Source organism: Dunckerocampus dactyliophorus, chromosome 18 (genome assembly GCF_027744805.1).
Source record: "Dunckerocampus dactyliophorus isolate RoL2022-P2 chromosome 18, RoL_Ddac_1.1, whole genome shotgun sequence".
Taxonomy (NCBI): Eukaryota; Metazoa; Chordata; class Actinopteri; order Syngnathiformes; family Syngnathidae; genus Dunckerocampus; species Dunckerocampus dactyliophorus.
This window is the reverse complement of record NC_072836.1, coordinates 18,086,380-18,104,710: the sequence shown is the minus strand read 5'-3', so window position 1 is coordinate 18,104,710 and position 18,331 is coordinate 18,086,380. Positions and strand designations below refer to the sequence as shown.

Here is an 18,331-nt window from a genome sequence, read left to right as displayed (position 1 = left end):
AGAATGGACAAGTGTGTAACAATAACTGTATCAGCAACTTAATGGAATGTACAATTTAATAATAGGAAATGCGCCTGTTTTTAACAACCATGTCACAAACTATTGTATTATGTTAAGAGACAATACTATCAGAATGATATCTGAATATACTTTTGAGCAGTCTGTGTACAGCTTGTATTGCAGTATAGACTTACTGCCCACTGAAAGTGATGCAACATTAGCCATTTCTTAAATGGCTGGAAGCACAAGTTGGCACTAATTGACTACAGTCAAGCATGTTGGTGTCTGGGGCTGCATGAGTGCTGCTGACACTGGGGAGGTGTGGTTCACCAAGGGACATTTGAATTCCAATATGTACTCTAAAGTCACTGACAAGCTTCTTAATATTGCCTCATTCAAAAACAGGCTAAAGAGAAGGAGTAGCATTTACAAATAGATACATTTAAATCACTAATTTTTTTTCTACATAAGAGTAAAATTACTTAGATGTTGCTAAGTTCTTTAAAAGACACCTATGAAGAGAGGCGCTTTTACAATTGAATTTTTGTTTTATGTAGAACCTGGAGATGTCTTACAGTTCCCCATTGGCTCCCATGACATTCATCGCACATGTCAACATAATTAAACAGGCCTGCATAGTGTGGCAAACAGCTTTTTGGCATGGCTGCCTGATTACAAAGTGTAGGTCGTGTGCAGTAACCTCAGCGTTGATGCATCAATTTAAGTGATTTGTGCTTCTGTAAAGTCATATTTCTGCTGCTCATATTCCTTATGACAGTATTTAATTTAGCAGAATTTGAAAAAAATGACTAGGCTATACATGTAATGCATGCGCAAGTAATGTATTTCACCTTGGCAACTCCTAAATGTAAAACAGTCACTATCTGAGGTAGAATCCAAATATCTAAAATACACAAAACATTTGACATCCTTGAAGCCTAATGGGACGTAGAAGGTCTTGGCTGTCTTACAAATGGAAGTAATAAAACTACTGTTGATACAAAGTGATGGATGGAATTAAGTGTCTAAACGATGCTTTCAGTGAACAACAGCGTGTTATTCCCTCCTCTCTGCAAACACCGCTTTGAACAACAGAACACGCAAAGTACATCTCAAGAGAAAAGTCTTGAATAATAGGATGGATGGCTGAATACTTTCCAACTTAACATGTCACATATTAAAAGGATCAATCTATGATCACGGCGAAGTCAGACAGACAGATGGGCACCCCGCCAACACGTCTGAGGAAAATATTTAAGGAACAATAGTGATAATTTATGGTAAAAGCCAAAAATTGAACATCTTGGATCAAATGTTGCTGCTTTTAGCAAACATATTGTACTGACTAACCCACTGCATCACCTGCTTGTAGGTGTGTGTGTGTGTGTGTGATGAATAGATGTAATCAAAAGGTGTATATTGAAAGGGCCTGTTAAGTACAGCACATCGCTGACCATGATGAGAAAATGGTAACAAGTGTGTTGTACACTACTTTCAAAGAGGTTCAGAGTAAAAACTACATCAGTAACAGTAAGAGGAAATCAATAAGAGTGGACTGCTCCTGTTTGAAGTGCAGTATGAGTGTATGCAGCAACACAAGTGAGACCCTTACTGATATACTGTATATTCTGCAGTGTTGCAGGATGTGAGCTGTAGTTTGTGTATTTACTCTCTACCGGGTTTGGCATTTGTTTGGATTCAAGTTGAGTTTCATTCAAGGTTTGGGATACAGGATGTTGCTGGGCAAAATGGGGCTCTCAGAGGGGGGCACTGAGTCCAGGGACTGCATCACACGCCTCACTCTCTGCTTGTGTTCCTCTGTGGGCGGAGGCTGCAAGACACCACTCTGGATCTGAATGAAAGGAAGAAAAGTGGCACTTTAGTTGTTTAATTTAACAGAAAAAGATAAGAGCTCATAGAGTCAACGAGACAAAAAAGGCAAAGGAAAAAATACAATACAAAAAAAGGGAGCAGCTTTTTTAACATGAAAAAATAAGACAAGCATGAAAAGGCTGAAAATATCAGGTATTTGCATTACCATGCATATGAGTTCACAGTAGCGCTGCAACAATTAATCGACAATAGGGGTGTCTCAAGACACTCACTTCACGAGACGCGATGATGTGCGAGATTGGGTCTATGAGAACGAGATGTGATGAGAATGTAACTTTACTTTTAAGAAAAGTGCAATGAAAAAATACATGACAATATATTGCAATCTATTAATTTCATTTCTACTACGTTACATTCATCTGCACTCTGTGTGTATGCTACCGGCCCCACCTCTACCCACCGAGACAAAGAGACTATATGAATGGCAAAAGGGCTCACTCCGTTCATGCCACTTTTCTATGGAACCAAGGTGCTGAAACCAATGCACAGAGTGAATCCTCTTCCTGCTTGTTTGAAGGCGAGAGACGAGGAAAACGGACAAGCATGCACACGGCAATACGTTGAGTCTGGCAAAATTATTGAGTGATTTATTATCGTCCCAGGCGTAGTGCCCACGAGACTTTTTTTTCTGAACAAGAAATCTTGTCATGATTTAATCTCAGGAGATCTTGTGACCCGAGAGCCTGTGAACACCCTGAATCGACAACTATTTTGGTATTCATCGTTTTTTTATGTACAAATGTAAATATGCTTTGATTACAGCTTCTCAAATGTGAATTTTTTTTTACATTTCTTTAGTCATCCATGAAAGGAGAGGTGTTAAATCAAAACAAGACATTTTTGCCTCTTTTCTGATAAGTTGCAGACCAAACTACTAACTGTGTTTGGTTCATATTGATTTGGTCCATCTATGGCCTAACCGATTACTGGATTAATCGAAACAGCCAGCTACAGATTAATCGACTAAGAAAATATCACCCTACTTCACAGTAGACTGCAAAAATTCTAATCTAAGCAAGGTTACATTTCTAAAAATACTTATTTATGACTACTGGGATAGTTTTCTTACTGTGTTAGTCCAATATGCTTATTTTAATATGTGCACCAAGCCAAGCCATACTTTTAACCCTCTGTGGACCCCTGGACCTGACTGGGTCTGAACCACTTTTCCATTTGTTAATAGTCAATATTTTTTCTGGTTTTAATGCTTATGGTATTTGGAGATGTTCCAAATGTTAATGGTTTGGACTTAAATGCTCACTTGTCATCACATCTTTATATTTCAAAGGCCTATCCTGCTCAATTCAGGGGCTTTTAAAATGATGTTGGAACCCACTGGGGAACTATAGTAAGTTTCTTCTATTACAATTCTCCATAAATCTCAAGTTGTGTACAGGGTAAATCTACATTCTTCTCCTCTTGGCTGACAGCTCAGATTCTGCAGCCTCCTCCCCGACCACGCCTCTTCTGTCACGAATGGACCGGGGTCGAGGGTCAGCTCCATCTTCCCAACCCCGTCACGCAGTGCAGAGAAACACACACTCAGTTAATGCTCCTGTTGACTCAAGGTCATTAGGCAAAACTTTTCTATGACACCAGTTCACTGACAAATGCACTGAACTTCCTCACAAAATGAGATTCCACCTTAGAACACACCCACAACAACCAAATCTGCGTGCATGTCTGAGTGTGTGAATGGGAGCCGAGGAAATGACAAGAGCGCAACTCATATCAAGTGCGTGTGTCACACCGAAGCCTGTCTCGTCTCACTTTCTCATGCAAACACAGGCAGGCACTCGTGTTCACGTAGTTCATGATTCCCTGACACACTCTCCACCGGCAGGGCCATCATTCTGTCGCTCCTCTGATTCTGAGCTACTCTCTGCATACTAAATGCATTTGTGGTCCGACATGGTGAACGTGATGCCTAACACTCTTGAGGTGGCTGCTCCTCACTCTGTGTTGTAACACTGCAGCAAATGACAATGATAACTAACAATTAACTTGAAACCTGTGTTGGACAGGAAGCAAACCCATTTTGACAATAGATAATACATGTAAATAAACGGTGCAACAAAGTGAATCATTGGCACAAAAAATGAAAAGCTTTTACTGCTTTTGTCCTTACATCACTACTGAGCAGAACTAACACCACAGTTAAACACTGTGGCTTTCATCAATTATTCAGCACAAATGGAAAAATATCTCTTGCACTTTTGATAAAAGAGTACTGGTATGTGTAATTTCCATAGCCATCCGTAGTAATATTCAATAATTCATAACACGGGGAAAGAATGCCAATGATAATGTTAGTATGCTGTGTGGTTTGCAAACGTAGCAAAAGGGGGGTCAGGTAAAGGTGCAAAAAAGTCAAGGCCACTTTCCTAAAACATTCCATAGCTTTCTTTTCAATGATTAATGTTTCATGTCAAGTTTTCTCTAACATTTCAACAAGCGCCGCTCTGTATCTGTATCTATCAAACACGTTTGGCCTTTGACTTTCTGTGTTTTTTTTTTTTGGTAACACTGATTCCATAGGAAGGACCTGCCTTGAGAAGGGGAGTCGAGGGAAGACAAATATGAGAGGAAATGTGCTCAAGGAACAAATGGTGTCATTCAATGTCACTTGTGGTTAGGTGTCTTTGGTCTTACATGAGACTAAAATACATTCTCACCACATGGCTTGTGTACCTGTGTGAGAAGTAGCCTGAGGGCTTGTGATGCTTCATGGCTGAGCGTCTTTACCCCTTTCCTCTCTACTGCATCTATCACCTGGAGCAAGTCAGGCTCCCACAGCACGACCATGCTGCCGTGCCGCATGAGCTGCAAAGAACATCCATAGGTACTAATGCAGATCCACTTTTTACTCAACGCAATACTTCTGTGTTTTTAATTACACACAAAAACATGATTTCTTTGCTGCTCAGGATAAGGCTCTATAAATGACGCTTCATTTGAAAGTGTGTGGTGCGCAATGTCTCACAAGTGTGATAACTCTGAGAATGGCGGGGTGCAGGAGGCAGCTCTCTCCTGAGCTGTGCAGGCAGTAGAGGAGGAATCGACTCCACGGTTGACAAACGACATATGTGGCTAAGAAAAAACACACACACACACACACAAAGAAAAATTAGATCAATTTAGTTAATCTATTTGCAATCAAAGTTGATAACTTGGCATAATCTGTAACATATAACCATTGCCTGCTACACAAATGACATATGTAGATACACTGTATATGAACATAATAATGCACATGCTCTCAAGTAGACGGGTAGTGTTATAATTGGATTTGATCAGAGTAAGAAAGTCCATTGGCAGGTGACAATAAGGAAAGTAAGGCGGGCAGGCATAAGGACGGTCTGACTGACAGAGGCCCACATGGGAGAAGCCTTCCCCCTGACAGGTAAATCACATGGGTGGCCTGGAGGAAGCGGTTTGAGACAGAGAATCTTGACATGACCATCTGGGGCTATCAGTTGTGATCAAAATTGGTGCCAGCCGGTTTTCCAAAACTGCCCTACATCTGAGGGTTGAGCTCGAAAGGTGGAAACACATTCTCTGCCGACACTTCTTGGTTAATGGGACAGACGGGTCAATGTGTCAAGTTTGGAAAATGCTTTCAATGTTTGTCAAAGTCTCCTGTCAGTTTTGATGCTGTAGCTTTTAGCTTTTTTAGCGTTTGTCTTTTCAGGTTAGTTGCCTTTTTTTTTTTGTCCCATGTTGCTGTTGTCAGCTTTGTTTCTTTTTAGACCTACAACAAGCGGAAGACTGTGCATTGTGACCTCCTCAACCTTGGTGGCATACATTTAGGACGGCTAGAAATTCCCAACGGCTGGAAAAAGGAGGCTACACATGGTGAGAGCAAAAATGAAAGCCGACTGTGTGAGGCTCAAATTTTTACACAAGGGCAGACTAAGTAGTACTACAAGTAGTTACAGTAACTAGTTACTTTCCCCAAAAATTAACTGAATTAGTAACGGAATTACTCCTTCATCAATGCAATTAGTAGGTGTAAAACAATACATGTATCTGCATCGAAATGTTTGATACAGAGGTCTCGATTCAATACCACTATGAATCAAACAATATTGTGACTCAAGTCACAAACGTCACATGACATCAGTCAGCTGACATCAAAGTCCCATCTTGATTCGTAGCTCCTCTGCGGCAAAGATGGCATGTTTCATCTTTATTATCCAATTTACAGGCAAAATAACTCTTGCAACACATACAATAAACATCCAAATTGCATTTGTAGCGGCTAGTTCAATGCAAAACCTTAAAAAAAAAGTAAACTGCGGCTTGGGCACCCAAACTCCATTACGGAAATGCGTTTTTCTACACTTATTTTTATTTTTGCTATTCTTTTATGATGAATTGAAAAAAAATCTTCTTATGGTTTAATTTTATTATGTGTTGCCTTGCCTTCGGCTGTATTGTCATTATGATAATTGTTTTCGTTTATTTTACAAATGTAATGTTTATTAGCCAACTGGTTATGTACATGAACATGTGGAAATAAGCAACGCTACTTTGAACCTGGCTTATACAGTGATGTGGCTAATTTACGGTCAGGTTCTAAACTTGCGGCATCTTATATCATTTTGCGCTTTATTCATACACACTCATCATGGAAAACACAAAGAAATGCACTTGATCCAGCTTTCAAAGGGGATCGATCTAGCAGCATTTGCTCAAGTCTGTCAGTAGATTCTAGCAGCGTGGAGCAGTGTCAAAAAAATCCACTCTAACCAACGGGTTTCCAAAGGCTGGACTACTGTGTGATGAAGAGGACTGATGAAGGAAGTGTCTGATGAAGGAATTGTGAGGCTGTTCAATTCCGACACTGAAGAAGACGACTTTAGTATACTAGTTTTAGTAGAGGAAGGAGGAAGATGAAGACAGCGATAAATGCCTTTTATGGTAGGCTATTGTTTAACCAGCCGTATTACATGCACTGTTCGGCATTGAAAATGCATTTATTCAGGTGCGCTCAATTATGGCAATTATCTTTATTGCCTTGTTAGACTGTTTTTGAATTGTGTATTGAATTGATTTACTTATTGAATTGATTTGTTGCATTATTGTGTATTGAATTGTGAATTATTTAACAACCATTTTTACAAGGTGCTCTTTTTGTTTTATATGGTTCTAACTTCTATGTATTCACAGCTTAACTTCTATGTATTCACAGCAGAAAATGAGGCCAATAAAGATATATTTAATTTAAAATACAAATTATAAAAGGTAAGCAAATTTCTCTTTCTCGAACCATGACACCAAAGTATTGACTTGAACCGAACTGTGATTTTCCTGCATCAACTCAACTGTGGTGCTGATTGGCTTCCCATGAAATTGTACTCTACCTTTAGCCAGTCATCATTGCTAGATGCTCAACCCTCCCCTCATCAATATTGGACAATCAGCAAAAAAAACAAACACCTTTTATGTTGTTATGTATCCTGTGCACAGGCTGAGTGCCGGCCAGCGGATAAACGGTGTTAGACATTGGCGCATAACAGTGCTGTAACAAAAAGTAATTAATTAGATTAACACTTATTTTTTAAAACCGTTACTCCTGACACTGCGAGTTTAATACACTAAAAGGGCAGAACTGATATGAAATATATTTGACTAAAAAGGTTACCTGTCTTGGGACTCTTCCTATGCAGGAAGCCAAGCAACGAACTCAGGCAGTTGACAGAGGCTCGTAGTAGTAGTTCATGCTTCTACAAAGAAAGAAGATAAGTCAGCATAATACAAAGGAAAACAGCAGATTAGTTGAAATGCCATAAAATTGAATGTGAAGTGACTTGGTCAAAAAGTACACACAACATTCAGTCTGATGCGTCAAAAAACATGAATGTGTTCGAAGACAGCAGGGCAGGGATGCAACCAGAAACAAAAAGGATAAGACCGTAATGAGGATTCAATAATGAATGTCTTTCTTGTTGTAGTGGTTCTCACCCAAAATACTGAAGTAGGCCAGGCGGATATATCAAAGACCGTTGACTTCCACACTAATCTTCAAGTGGAGAAGACAAGAAAGTACCCAGAGCAAGAGTGGGAGGGGATGAGTATTTGTGAGGTGAAGAGGGTAGAGGTAAAACATAGGACAAATGAAAGTGGAGATGGTGCATCACAACAGGAAAAAAAGACAAGGGAATATGTACGCAACGTTTAATAGGGTGACCTACGAGTGTGGAGCCAAGGTCAGGGCAGAATAACCCCATCAAGCAGGACAATGGATTGTAAGGTAAGGTAGACATTCTCCAAAATCAATTTTATTTAGTTGAAGTAAGAATGTCATAGCTACTACAAAGAATAAAAATGTCTATATCAATGGGGTTGTAAAGATTTGAAACCTATTGCGTTAATGCTCTAAGATGTCACTAGAAAATATAACTTTTAACACCATTATTAGCTGTGTTTGTTAATTACGGACATTTCCAGCACATACTGTGTTTATATGCTCATTAACGGGGGAAATTATTAACAGCGGGTGTTCGTTTTTTGTCATGATTTGTGATTTGTATTACAAATGTTTTACGACTGCAAAGAGTAACAATCTGGGGAAAACAAAGATTCTGAAGCTATAAGATGTACCTACCTGCCAAATCGGACTTTATTGAAAGATAATGTACACGGTTTTGTTTGAAGAAGTCGGTTCAATGTGATAGATTTTGAGAATTACTTTTTGGATACTTCTAAATGCAAGGTGGTAATGTATCTTTGAGAACTGATGCAATATTGTTCTTAATAACTTAGCACAGTATCTTCTAAATGCTGGAAAGATGTTGTGATCAAATATAAAAATAAATAATGCATCTGTGATCAGCCAGTGTGCATTCAGTGTGTCACTATTGTTAAAGTCGAGGCTCACCAAACCGTCGATCGTGAGCTACTGGTCGATCTTTGGGACTTTGCCGGTCGATCAGCACAAGTAGTAGAAAAATCATAACGATAAGTTCCCGTGCAGCAGCTGAACATTTATGCACACTTTTCCCCCAAGCATCCTCTCTCTAACAATTATCACAGCCTCAATGCAACTTGAATTTAGTGTGTTTTGTGTGTGTGTGTGTTACTTAGAGAGATTTACAATGACAGACTATGGGCTAAAATTGGTAATGTGAGTAGTTGTATACAGGCTTTTATATTGAATTCTCCACCAAGGTCATATAACCTGTAAGATAAGTCCACTGAGAGCGATTGAGAGGCACTGAGCCCCTCTGGAGCCAAGTGGGAACAATTCTCCATCTTCAACTTCGAAGGGTGTTTGTCCAACCAAGCCAGGACTACTGCTCACACACATTACTGCTGAGGTCAGGTCAACGTTGAGTAAGGCCTCCAGCAATCTCAGGTAACTGACTGGAAAGAGAAAAAAAAGCGACAAAGTTAACGGCTGTTGGAACACCTATGGAGTTTTCCATGTGGGTTTTCGGGTACTCAGGCTTCCTCCCAAATCCCCAAAACATGCATGTAGGCTCATACAAGACAGAGTCCAAACTGAAATGAAGAGACACACAATTCAAAAGGCAGCTAAACAAAATTAGGCTTCAGACAGAGAGCTGCCACACCTTTGAATTGCACACTCTGACTCATCATAGTACAGAAGACAGTATAGAAATGGGATGAACTGGGCTAAAAAGAAGTGAAATCCAAAACATAATAAGGATGAAAACTGAGTGCACAAAGACAGCAAGAGCATGGGTGAATGAGTGAAGTGAGAGAAAAGATGGAGTGACAGCAGGAGAGAATTGACAGATCACGGTGAACCTGACAGACCACACACATAACCAGCAGGGATGATCTATCGGTGAGCACTGCAACACTTCATGTAATGAAAATATGCCAAATACAGCCCGGGACACATTACCCACACTAATGGTTGAACAAGAGCCACTCACACACACAGAACATAATACATGCAAAGGTAATAAACAGGAGAATCATTTCCAAGGTTACATACAGTAGTACATAGAGGTGTCACAACATCTCGCGAGATTAAAACGTGACAGGATTTCTCACGCTAATAAATAAATTCATCACACAATAAATAAAAATGAACTTGATTGCCATGTGCATGCATGTCGGTTTTCCTCGTCTCTCGCCTCCGAACAGGTAGAAAGAAGGTTGACTCTGCATTGGTTCAGCTCCTAGACGCTTCATAGAACAACCGCAAACAGAGTGAGACCTCTTGTCAGTCATACAGTCGCTTTGTCTCTGTGGGGGGGACGGTGGGCCGCTAGCATACACACTGCCAATAAGTGGAGCCTCATGAGGAGCAATGCAAGAAATTAGGAGGGAAAAAGATACTTGCAAAGCCAAATGCCACAGCCGCTGTGTGGGAATATTAATGAGCAAGGTGAACCCATCAACACGGACGAGCCACTTGATACCTGAAAACAAACTTGTAACTTGTATCATAACAGTGGTCTATTTGGTGTCAAAATATGTTGACAATAATATTATTTAGCATCAATTTGTGGGAGAATAAACATTTCAAAACGTACCTGCATTCTTTTGTGACTCGGTTAAATAAAAAAGTTTGTCCATATTCTTTCATTGTACCTTTCTTAAAATCTATGTTAAAATACTGTCTTGTCTCGCGTATCGCCTCGTCTTGTGAGTTAGTAGTAAATGTTACAGCACTCAATGATTCCAGTCTCTGTCCAAGGCAAACCTGACACCACTGGCATGATGACAGTGTAGACTGTGATAGCATAAAAGTGGACAAATGATAATCTGCTGAGCTTGTTAGTAAATTGTTCTTTCAGACACAATACTTAATTACCAGCAGCAGACGTGAGATCACTTTGATGAAAAGCATGGGTTTATCTGGACAGGAACAAGGCTAATGCAGGGACTCAATGATTTCAAGCAGTTCTACTTCATTAGTGGTAACTCTGAAAGCTCTGAAATCCACAATCAGTCAATACAGTATAAACTGAATGCTTACTTTTTTCCTGTTTTCTAAATATATTTAAATGTACATAAAAGTACAGACAATTACCACAATAAAAATAAAAAGCAGGACAGTTGACACAATAACAAAAATAATTTTGACCATGATTGCATCGGCTTAATAGACCGTCACTTTCTATATTCATTATTTACGTTTGCTGTCTCAGCAATATGTGCTTTGAACAGTAAATGTCATATATAATATTGGTTTTGTTACCGAGTAAGAGATTGTCTGTGTTCCCCTTCTGAATAAGGATTCGCTGCACAGTTCTGTCCAGGCTCCAACTGAGGCTTTTGTGAACCTTAAAGAATGGAGAGAGACAGAGGAAAGGAAACAATAGAATGCGGTGTGAATCAGAGGAGTAACAAGCTTTGGACCAAATGCTTATTGCTTGTCACACTGTTTTATCCACAGCAGTGGAGCTAAGATGAAAGTGCTTTGTTAAATATTGCAGCCTTACAGTTTTTTCTTTAGAATTTAAGCACTTCTTTGTCTTTGTGTCGTGCCCTTCATAGTTGAAGGCTAAAATTGTGATGAGTGAAGAGTGGAGCTCCCACACGTACCTGTGTGCAGTGCACATGCTGCAAGGTGATGAGCGAGGACAAGAGTAGATGACTGACACACAGCAAGGCAGAGGAAGGACCAGCTGAAGAGGAGACAAATGGCGCAGAGGGGGGGGAGGAAGACAGGATGGTCTGAAGCTGCTCCATCAGTCCACAGTTAGAGAGCAGCATGGAGACAGCTGGGGAGGAGAAGGTGCCGTATATGTGTCAGCAAGTATGTGCGTGTGTGTGTGTGTGTGTGTGTGTGTGTGTGTGTGTATCAAACACAGGCCTGTCACTTTGTGTGTGACTTTATAGCACATCACCCAAAAACACACCTCCATGTTGGCCTATGCAGAGGTGCTAAAACCGACACACAGCAACCCACTTACTTATAAATTTCTCAACCTTTGCAGAGTGTAACATGACCGTTCATACAATCATTAATCATTAAAATTAAAAGATATTTGGTGTTATCAGCGAGGAAACAGTTACCATCCTCTTTAAACTACGAATTTGGAAAGGATAAGTGTAAAATGAATGAATGAATATGTCGTAAGCATGAGTAAACTGAGTCTACTGACCATACGAGTGAGGATATGTTCAGTTTAATTCTTTGGCTTTGTGTTGCAGGCATTCCCTAGAAGAGATGCCGGTAGTTTTTCTGTGAGAGCTTTGACAAAACTGTCTAAGTAGCCCCAAGAGTCAACATATCAAGTGACTGCGCGGCAGAATGTCCACTCTGTATAAATATGAAAAGAAAACAATTGAAGTGCCAAATAGTATGATTATTATTTCCTTTCCGTCCCAATAATCTGTGTTTGTCTGGGTCACACTCACTATGTTAAAGCAACACAAACAGAGTGCAGTTAGAGGTTGAACTGGAGAGGCACACAATGAGATATAGAATGGTGTTGGAAAGTACACACTTTGAGAAAGAGAGCATGTCAAACCTTTGTCATTGCAGTATTCAGGAGAGAGACTAAGGCAGCAGTACAGGTAGCTGAGGGCAGGCAGCAGACTCTCGGTGTTGGACGGGCTCAGCCTCGCTGTAATATTACTCACTCACATACACATACACAGAAAATCAGGCCTGACGGTTCTGATCTCCAACATGTTTGACAGTGTTTCCCATACATTCATTTAATTAATAATAAAAACTGGACTGCCAGAAATGAGTTGTCAGGACCTGTTTGCTCTTAATACTAACAAAATCTTAACGCGTGACGAAAAACAAAGACATTAGCATGGAATAATAAGTCTTGTTTGTGACAAAAAAATTCAAACGACAAAAAGAAGCAACATTCATCTAAAAATACTGCAACAGATAAATACATAATCATTTCCAGATTAGAAGACGCTACACATGCTTTGAGCCCTGTGTCTTAAACAATGATGCGGCTAATTTATGAGAACAACAGTTCCCATGATGCTTAGAGTGCCTAAGCAGAAAGTAGTACATTTCCGCATTAGAAGCTAATATCACATGTTTTGAAGGTTTGTGCAGTGATCGTGTTTTGATGTGACAAATCTTAAGTAAGTTTGATCAAGTGTAGAATTACTACAGCTTCTGCTTGGAACACGGCAACATCCATGAAAAAAAGCGCCTTACATCTCACTTACCGGAGCTAATGGGAGACGCAGGGAACACTGATCCCATGTTATAACGTGGACACCCGTGGCTTACAGACAAGTGTGGCCTATATATATACAGTATGTACAACATTTTTTTCTTTAAATCTGGTTGGTGCGGCTTATATTCAAGTGAGCTCAATCCGGAATTTACGGTAAATACATCCGCGGGAGGCTATGGCATGATGTGCCTCACTCATGTTGTACTATGGTTGATAAAGAATGAATTAGTTAATGTCAAGAATTGACAAGCTGCAATAGGATAAGGCTCCACTAATACATGCACGTGGTCCAAATCCAAGTACGGTAGTAATGAGTCACAGAGGGATGATGGGATTTAAACATCAAGGATGTAAAGGTAAAGCTTTAGTACATTTCATCATCAGCAGTCAGAGCTTCTATGTTCATGGTTGAAGAGAAGCAAGATTTCCACTCAGGAGGGAATACAGGTGAATGCAGTGTGTGCTTACTGACATAAATCTGCTTACTTGTCATACAATTAGTTTGTTCGGTGTTAGAGAAGCTGTGTTGGTCATTATTATGTACACTGAGTGATGAGCTGAGGGGATGAGAGGTATGCACTCAGTGACCTGCCAGCATAACCGTTTCGACCTTACCATGGTAGAGCAGCTTGAAGTGCACTCCGTCCATCTTGCTGCAGCGGGGGGAAGGTGGGTTGCTGGTATGAGTTACACAAAGCAACCTCAGCACCAGAGGGAGTGAATTCACTGCAAAAAACAATGGTCATAAAACACTTTTCATGGTCGCTACCAGTCTCTAAGTAAATGAACAGTTGCATACCGCAGCATAATCATTGTATGAATATTACACAGCAATGTTTTCATAAATTTTCATTGCTAGTCATATTTACTTCAAAAGCTCTAAATTACAGGCACTCTCCTGTCGGTTTCGTTCATTCGATGAAGCCTTAAAACATGTATCACAAACCACAAAAGGGTCTCAACGAATACAACGACATAACAGGCAGTGAAGCCCATAAAGACATCCCAGTGAACACTGGATGCACAAATGTATACATTATAATGACATAATAATGGCATGTGGAGCCATGAATAATGAAATGATTATTCATTATTTGAAAAGCAATATAATTTACAAATGGGTTTAAGTTCATGTATTTGTCAGTGTTATTTAAGAGTATCAATAATTAATCTAAGGTCATATCAACAGGGTTATGTTGTACTGTACATCATTTCACAATTTTAGTTGGTCAATCATAATGTTGCGTTGAGATTTGATGAGATGATAAGAGAGAACACCAATTTTTCTGCTTCTTTACCTTCTTCAGTGTGATTCTGTCCATGGCCATGGCCCATACTCTCCACACTGAGCCTCTGCAAGGCCTGGAGTAGGGCTGTTTTCAAACTGGTACACAAGTCTGCCTCAAAGTCACTGTGACCATCCAAGAGAACTGTCAGAACTGACAGCGCTCGCTCTGCGAAGGCAGCCTCCCTGGTGCAAACCATGTCCTGTGGTCAGGCAGCCAAAAAAAAGAAACAGTCAATGTGGAACACAACTTCATCATATGTTGAATGTCCTGGCATTGATCAGTCAGAGATAATAATTGCGAAGTGCCATCTCTCTCCAGACATGCTTAGACCCTGCAGTTTGGCAAGCCTGACCACATCACATTTGCTGAGATGTGAAGCAAACTGTGTTTTTTATTTTAAATGACACATGCCATATTTCTCAAGTTCAAGTGTATTTTATCTCACCAGGAGGGTCAGGATGACAGCTGGGTACTTCTCTACCACAGATAGAAGCTCCACAATTTCTGTGTCTGGCTCTTGTTCTTGTTCGCCATCGCATCTTTTTCTTTTGTCCTTAACATGTCTGCCTGTCTATTCAAAGAACAAGAACAATACACTATACTGAACTGATTAATTTATTTATTTCAAAAGAAAAAAGAACATGACGATAAATCAAAACAGTAAATTTTTTGATACGGAAACAAAACAACTGCTTGTCACCACGGTGAGATCTGCATCTGTGAACTGTGCCTGTTTGGTCAACCAAAGGTCCAAAGTCGGGGCTCCAAATTGCTTTTCAAGCAGCGGATGGCAACAAATGAAGTGGAGGAGGGCAGAATGGTGAATGTAGAGGGATGAGAAGCTTTGACAGGAGGAGAGTGCCGTGCTGATGCACTTCAAAGGAGCCTTGAATAGGTCGACAAAGAAACATACAGGTGTGCTTTCATTCCGTAAGACACAAAACCTTTCCGGTTCAAAATTTTCCAAACATACAGTAAGGAGTTCTTATAGTATATTCATTATACTCTTGAAGGAGAAATTTAATTTTATAGTCTAACAAACTGGTATATGCGCATCAAAACCAGATTTACACAGAATAGCCAGATGCTCATAAAAGTAGTACACACTAAAGCAGGGGCTCTCAAACTTCTTGAGACCATGGACCACTTTCCCAAAGGCCCCGTTAAAATCCTCATGCCGATTAAAGGGAATAAAAATCAAGTAACTCTCGCAAGACTGGAACAGTCCAAATGAACCCTCTTTGTTTTCAAGGCAGTTTAAAGCGTACTTAATTGGTTGAACTTCAACATAATGATAATATTATTATGACTTCCTGTCTCTTATTAAAATTAAAGTGTTAATTTAGTCTTGGCTTCATGCAATCATTTGCAAGCACCTGAAAGACACAGGACACACTTTGGCCTTCTGTCATTGTTGTCAATAAAACCAATATGTCTTCATATTGTATAAGCTTAACCGCTTTGGTCTTTGCTTCCATTGGTGAAGTGGTCCATCCTACTACTTAGATCAGCAGCAGGAGTTGCACAATTAGTGCTTGAAATGCCATAACTTAATTTAGTGCAAAAAGTTATGTGCGGACTCCAAACCTATGGCTTGTGGACCCCAGTTTGAGAATCCCTGCTGTCAGGGAAACATCTACCAGTACAAATAGCTTAGTATGAATTTAAAATGCTCCGTTTTTAAAGCACTGTGATGATAACTTGATATGGTTGGGTGTGTTACGCCAACTGAATTACCCCCTCAAGTGTGATGCTCTTGTCATGTGTCACCGACAGTAAGTAAAGGGCAGACCGCAGAACACAGGTAGGGATGGTTGAGCTGCCTTCCTCCTGCACGGAACGCAAGAGCCACACGACACTGGAAAACACTGTCAGATCTGGGAGTAGCCTGGTTCTCACACAAACACACACACACAATGCACAAGGTACACACAGAAATAACTGAATGGATGCAATTCTTGTATTGTACTTCTAAATATACATAATACTAAACAGAAATACTGTACTTAAAATCCAAACATAATTACACACTGTGAATGCTGGCACAACCCCCAACTGTGGCTACAGTTTCCTTCAGTCAAATCCTTATGTACAATACAAACTCCATGCATCAATGAACAGAGCTGACAAGATGGTAATATCTGAGATTAGAAACTCCTGTTAGAAGCGTGGTTACATTTTTTCATGTCACATGGGAGCTAAAATCAGTGGTTGTTTTGTGGCAAAACAAAGTGATAGTTCCCATTAAAATGCAAGGACAAGGTGATTTATCGACAGGCAACCTCCTGTGAAGACTTTATGCCAGCCTGCTAGATAGACAAGAATGCAAGATGTATTCATCCAGGCCAGAGGATTTTTTTCTTTATTCTTGGCAGAGGTTGTGATTAAATAAGTACAGGTACTGGGGTGGTTTGCAGCCAGCATAGAAGTCAGTAGCTATACTTTCCAGATAGAAAAGTGATGATCAATCCCCTCGAGTTGGAAGTGAGTGTCCCACGTAAAGAGAGTTCACATATCTTGGGGTCAAGTCTTGTGTACAACTTAATATCGTGTAGTACATTTAGAAGACATTTCTCAAGGACAACTGGATGTTGCTGTGGGAGACATGATAAACCCATTCTCCTTGACAGAGAAATAATTCTGCAGCATTGACAAGTAGTATCTAGAATCTTAATTGAAAACATGTTGTTTAGTGATGACGAAATATCATCTGTCATGTTCTATCACTTATCTTATTCAGGTTATGGGTGAGCTGGAGCCTATCCCAGCTGAAGATAGGCAAGATGTGGCGTACGCGCTGGAGGGCACATACAGTACAGTTTAGGGGTGCAACGGTACAAGTACTTAAAAGTACGGACCGGTTTTGGTAGGACTTTTTTCTCCCAAAATGATCTCTTTATTATTTATTATCATTATAGATGAATGATTTTTATGTTTTTTTTAAAATTAAACATACAAATGAAATTCCAATCTACTGGCAGGTAATTCTCTAATAAATAAAATTGTCTGATAAAAAATAAAATGTTTACTTTAACATCCTGAAACCAATCCAATGCAGGTGAGGACATTGTAGTATACGGTATATAAGCTTTGCATTATAGGTGACAAAGAAATTAGTGTAGTATTTAATATATCTCATTACAAAGAACAAGCTTCCAGTCGAAAATGGCCCCTGGGCCGCACTTTGGACACCCCTGGTTTACAGTGTTGCATTTTAGGAAGGTGCAAGTGCAAGAGTATGGGTTTGAAAACGGTGATGATTTTTTTTTTTTTTTTTTTTTTAGAAAAGTTCCTTAACTGAAGTGCAGCGTTAATTGTTACAGCGTGCAGGACCGTTCTTATCTCTACTGAGCAATGGCAGCACGCTGCTGTCATCTTACCCATTTGCGGAGGCAAAATATTCAAAATCAGGTGCACCGCACCTCTACATTATAGCCAACAGGCTAGGGCCAAACCAATCGAAAACCACTGTTTTAGAGGCTTTGTAATGTTTTTATTGTAAGTGTGTGGCATAATTGTAAACTTAGTCATAGGGTGAGGCAGACAATACTCCTCCCACACCTTAAGTGGGCATACATGTAAATCAGCCATGCACGTCACTGGTGGGAGGAAACTGGCCTTACCCAGAGTAAACCTGCGCAAGAACGAGAAGAACTTTCAAACACCACTGTGTTCTGAGCTGAGATTCGTACTCGAAAGCTCCGTGATGCAGGTGTGCCAACCACATTTCCAACGTGTTGCCTGTGCTGAAACAAGCAATTGAAAATTCCCTTCCTATCAAAATACAAACCAAGAAGATGTTCTATTCATTCTATATTTACATTTACGTTGCTTGAGGCCATTCTGCAAGGGAATTTCAAGTTCAGACTCAATAAATGATTAAACTGCTTACAGACTTTCTTGCTCATTTGCCAGTTTGATAGACAAGGTTATAAGAATTCCTTATAGAAATAAATATATACATACATTTTATCTGAATGAATATCATAGTATACTGATCTATTAGCA

The 18,331-nt window shown here is 39.9% G+C and overlaps 1 protein-coding gene across 5 annotated transcripts in view; it reads right to left on the bottom strand.

Moving 5' to 3' along the window:
- Positions 1-63: 63 nt before the first annotated feature.
- Positions 64-18,331, bottom strand: part of LOC129171766 (meiosis inhibitor protein 1) — a 42,548-nt gene continuing 24,280 nt past the window's right edge. The window contains exons 20-33 of one of the 5 annotated variants that reach the window (XM_054760744.1): positions 16,061-16,211; positions 14,983-15,209; positions 14,769-14,868; positions 14,333-14,522; positions 13,650-13,760; positions 12,354-12,464; positions 11,422-11,600; positions 11,075-11,159; positions 9,077-9,261; positions 7,541-7,622; positions 4,877-4,983; positions 4,585-4,716; positions 1,731-1,852; positions 64-1,241 (exon numbers count right to left, since the gene is read on the bottom strand). In XM_054760744.1, coding sequence (XP_054616719.1) covers positions 1,187-1,241; positions 1,731-1,852; positions 4,585-4,716; positions 4,877-4,983; positions 7,541-7,622; positions 9,077-9,261; positions 11,075-11,159; positions 11,422-11,600; positions 12,354-12,464; positions 13,650-13,760; positions 14,333-14,522; positions 14,769-14,868; positions 14,983-15,209; positions 16,061-16,211 — 1,837 coding nt within the window. In that variant the 3' untranslated portion in view covers positions 64-1,186. Of the gene's footprint in view, positions 1,242-1,730; positions 1,853-4,584; positions 4,717-4,876; positions 4,984-7,540; positions 7,623-9,076; positions 9,262-11,074; positions 11,160-11,421; positions 11,601-12,353; positions 12,465-13,649; positions 13,761-14,332; positions 14,523-14,768; positions 14,895-14,982; positions 15,210-16,060; positions 16,212-18,331 lie in introns of all 5 variants that reach the window. The other 4 variants (XM_054760740.1, XM_054760742.1, XM_054760741.1 and 1 more) reach the window with 4 other exon arrangements.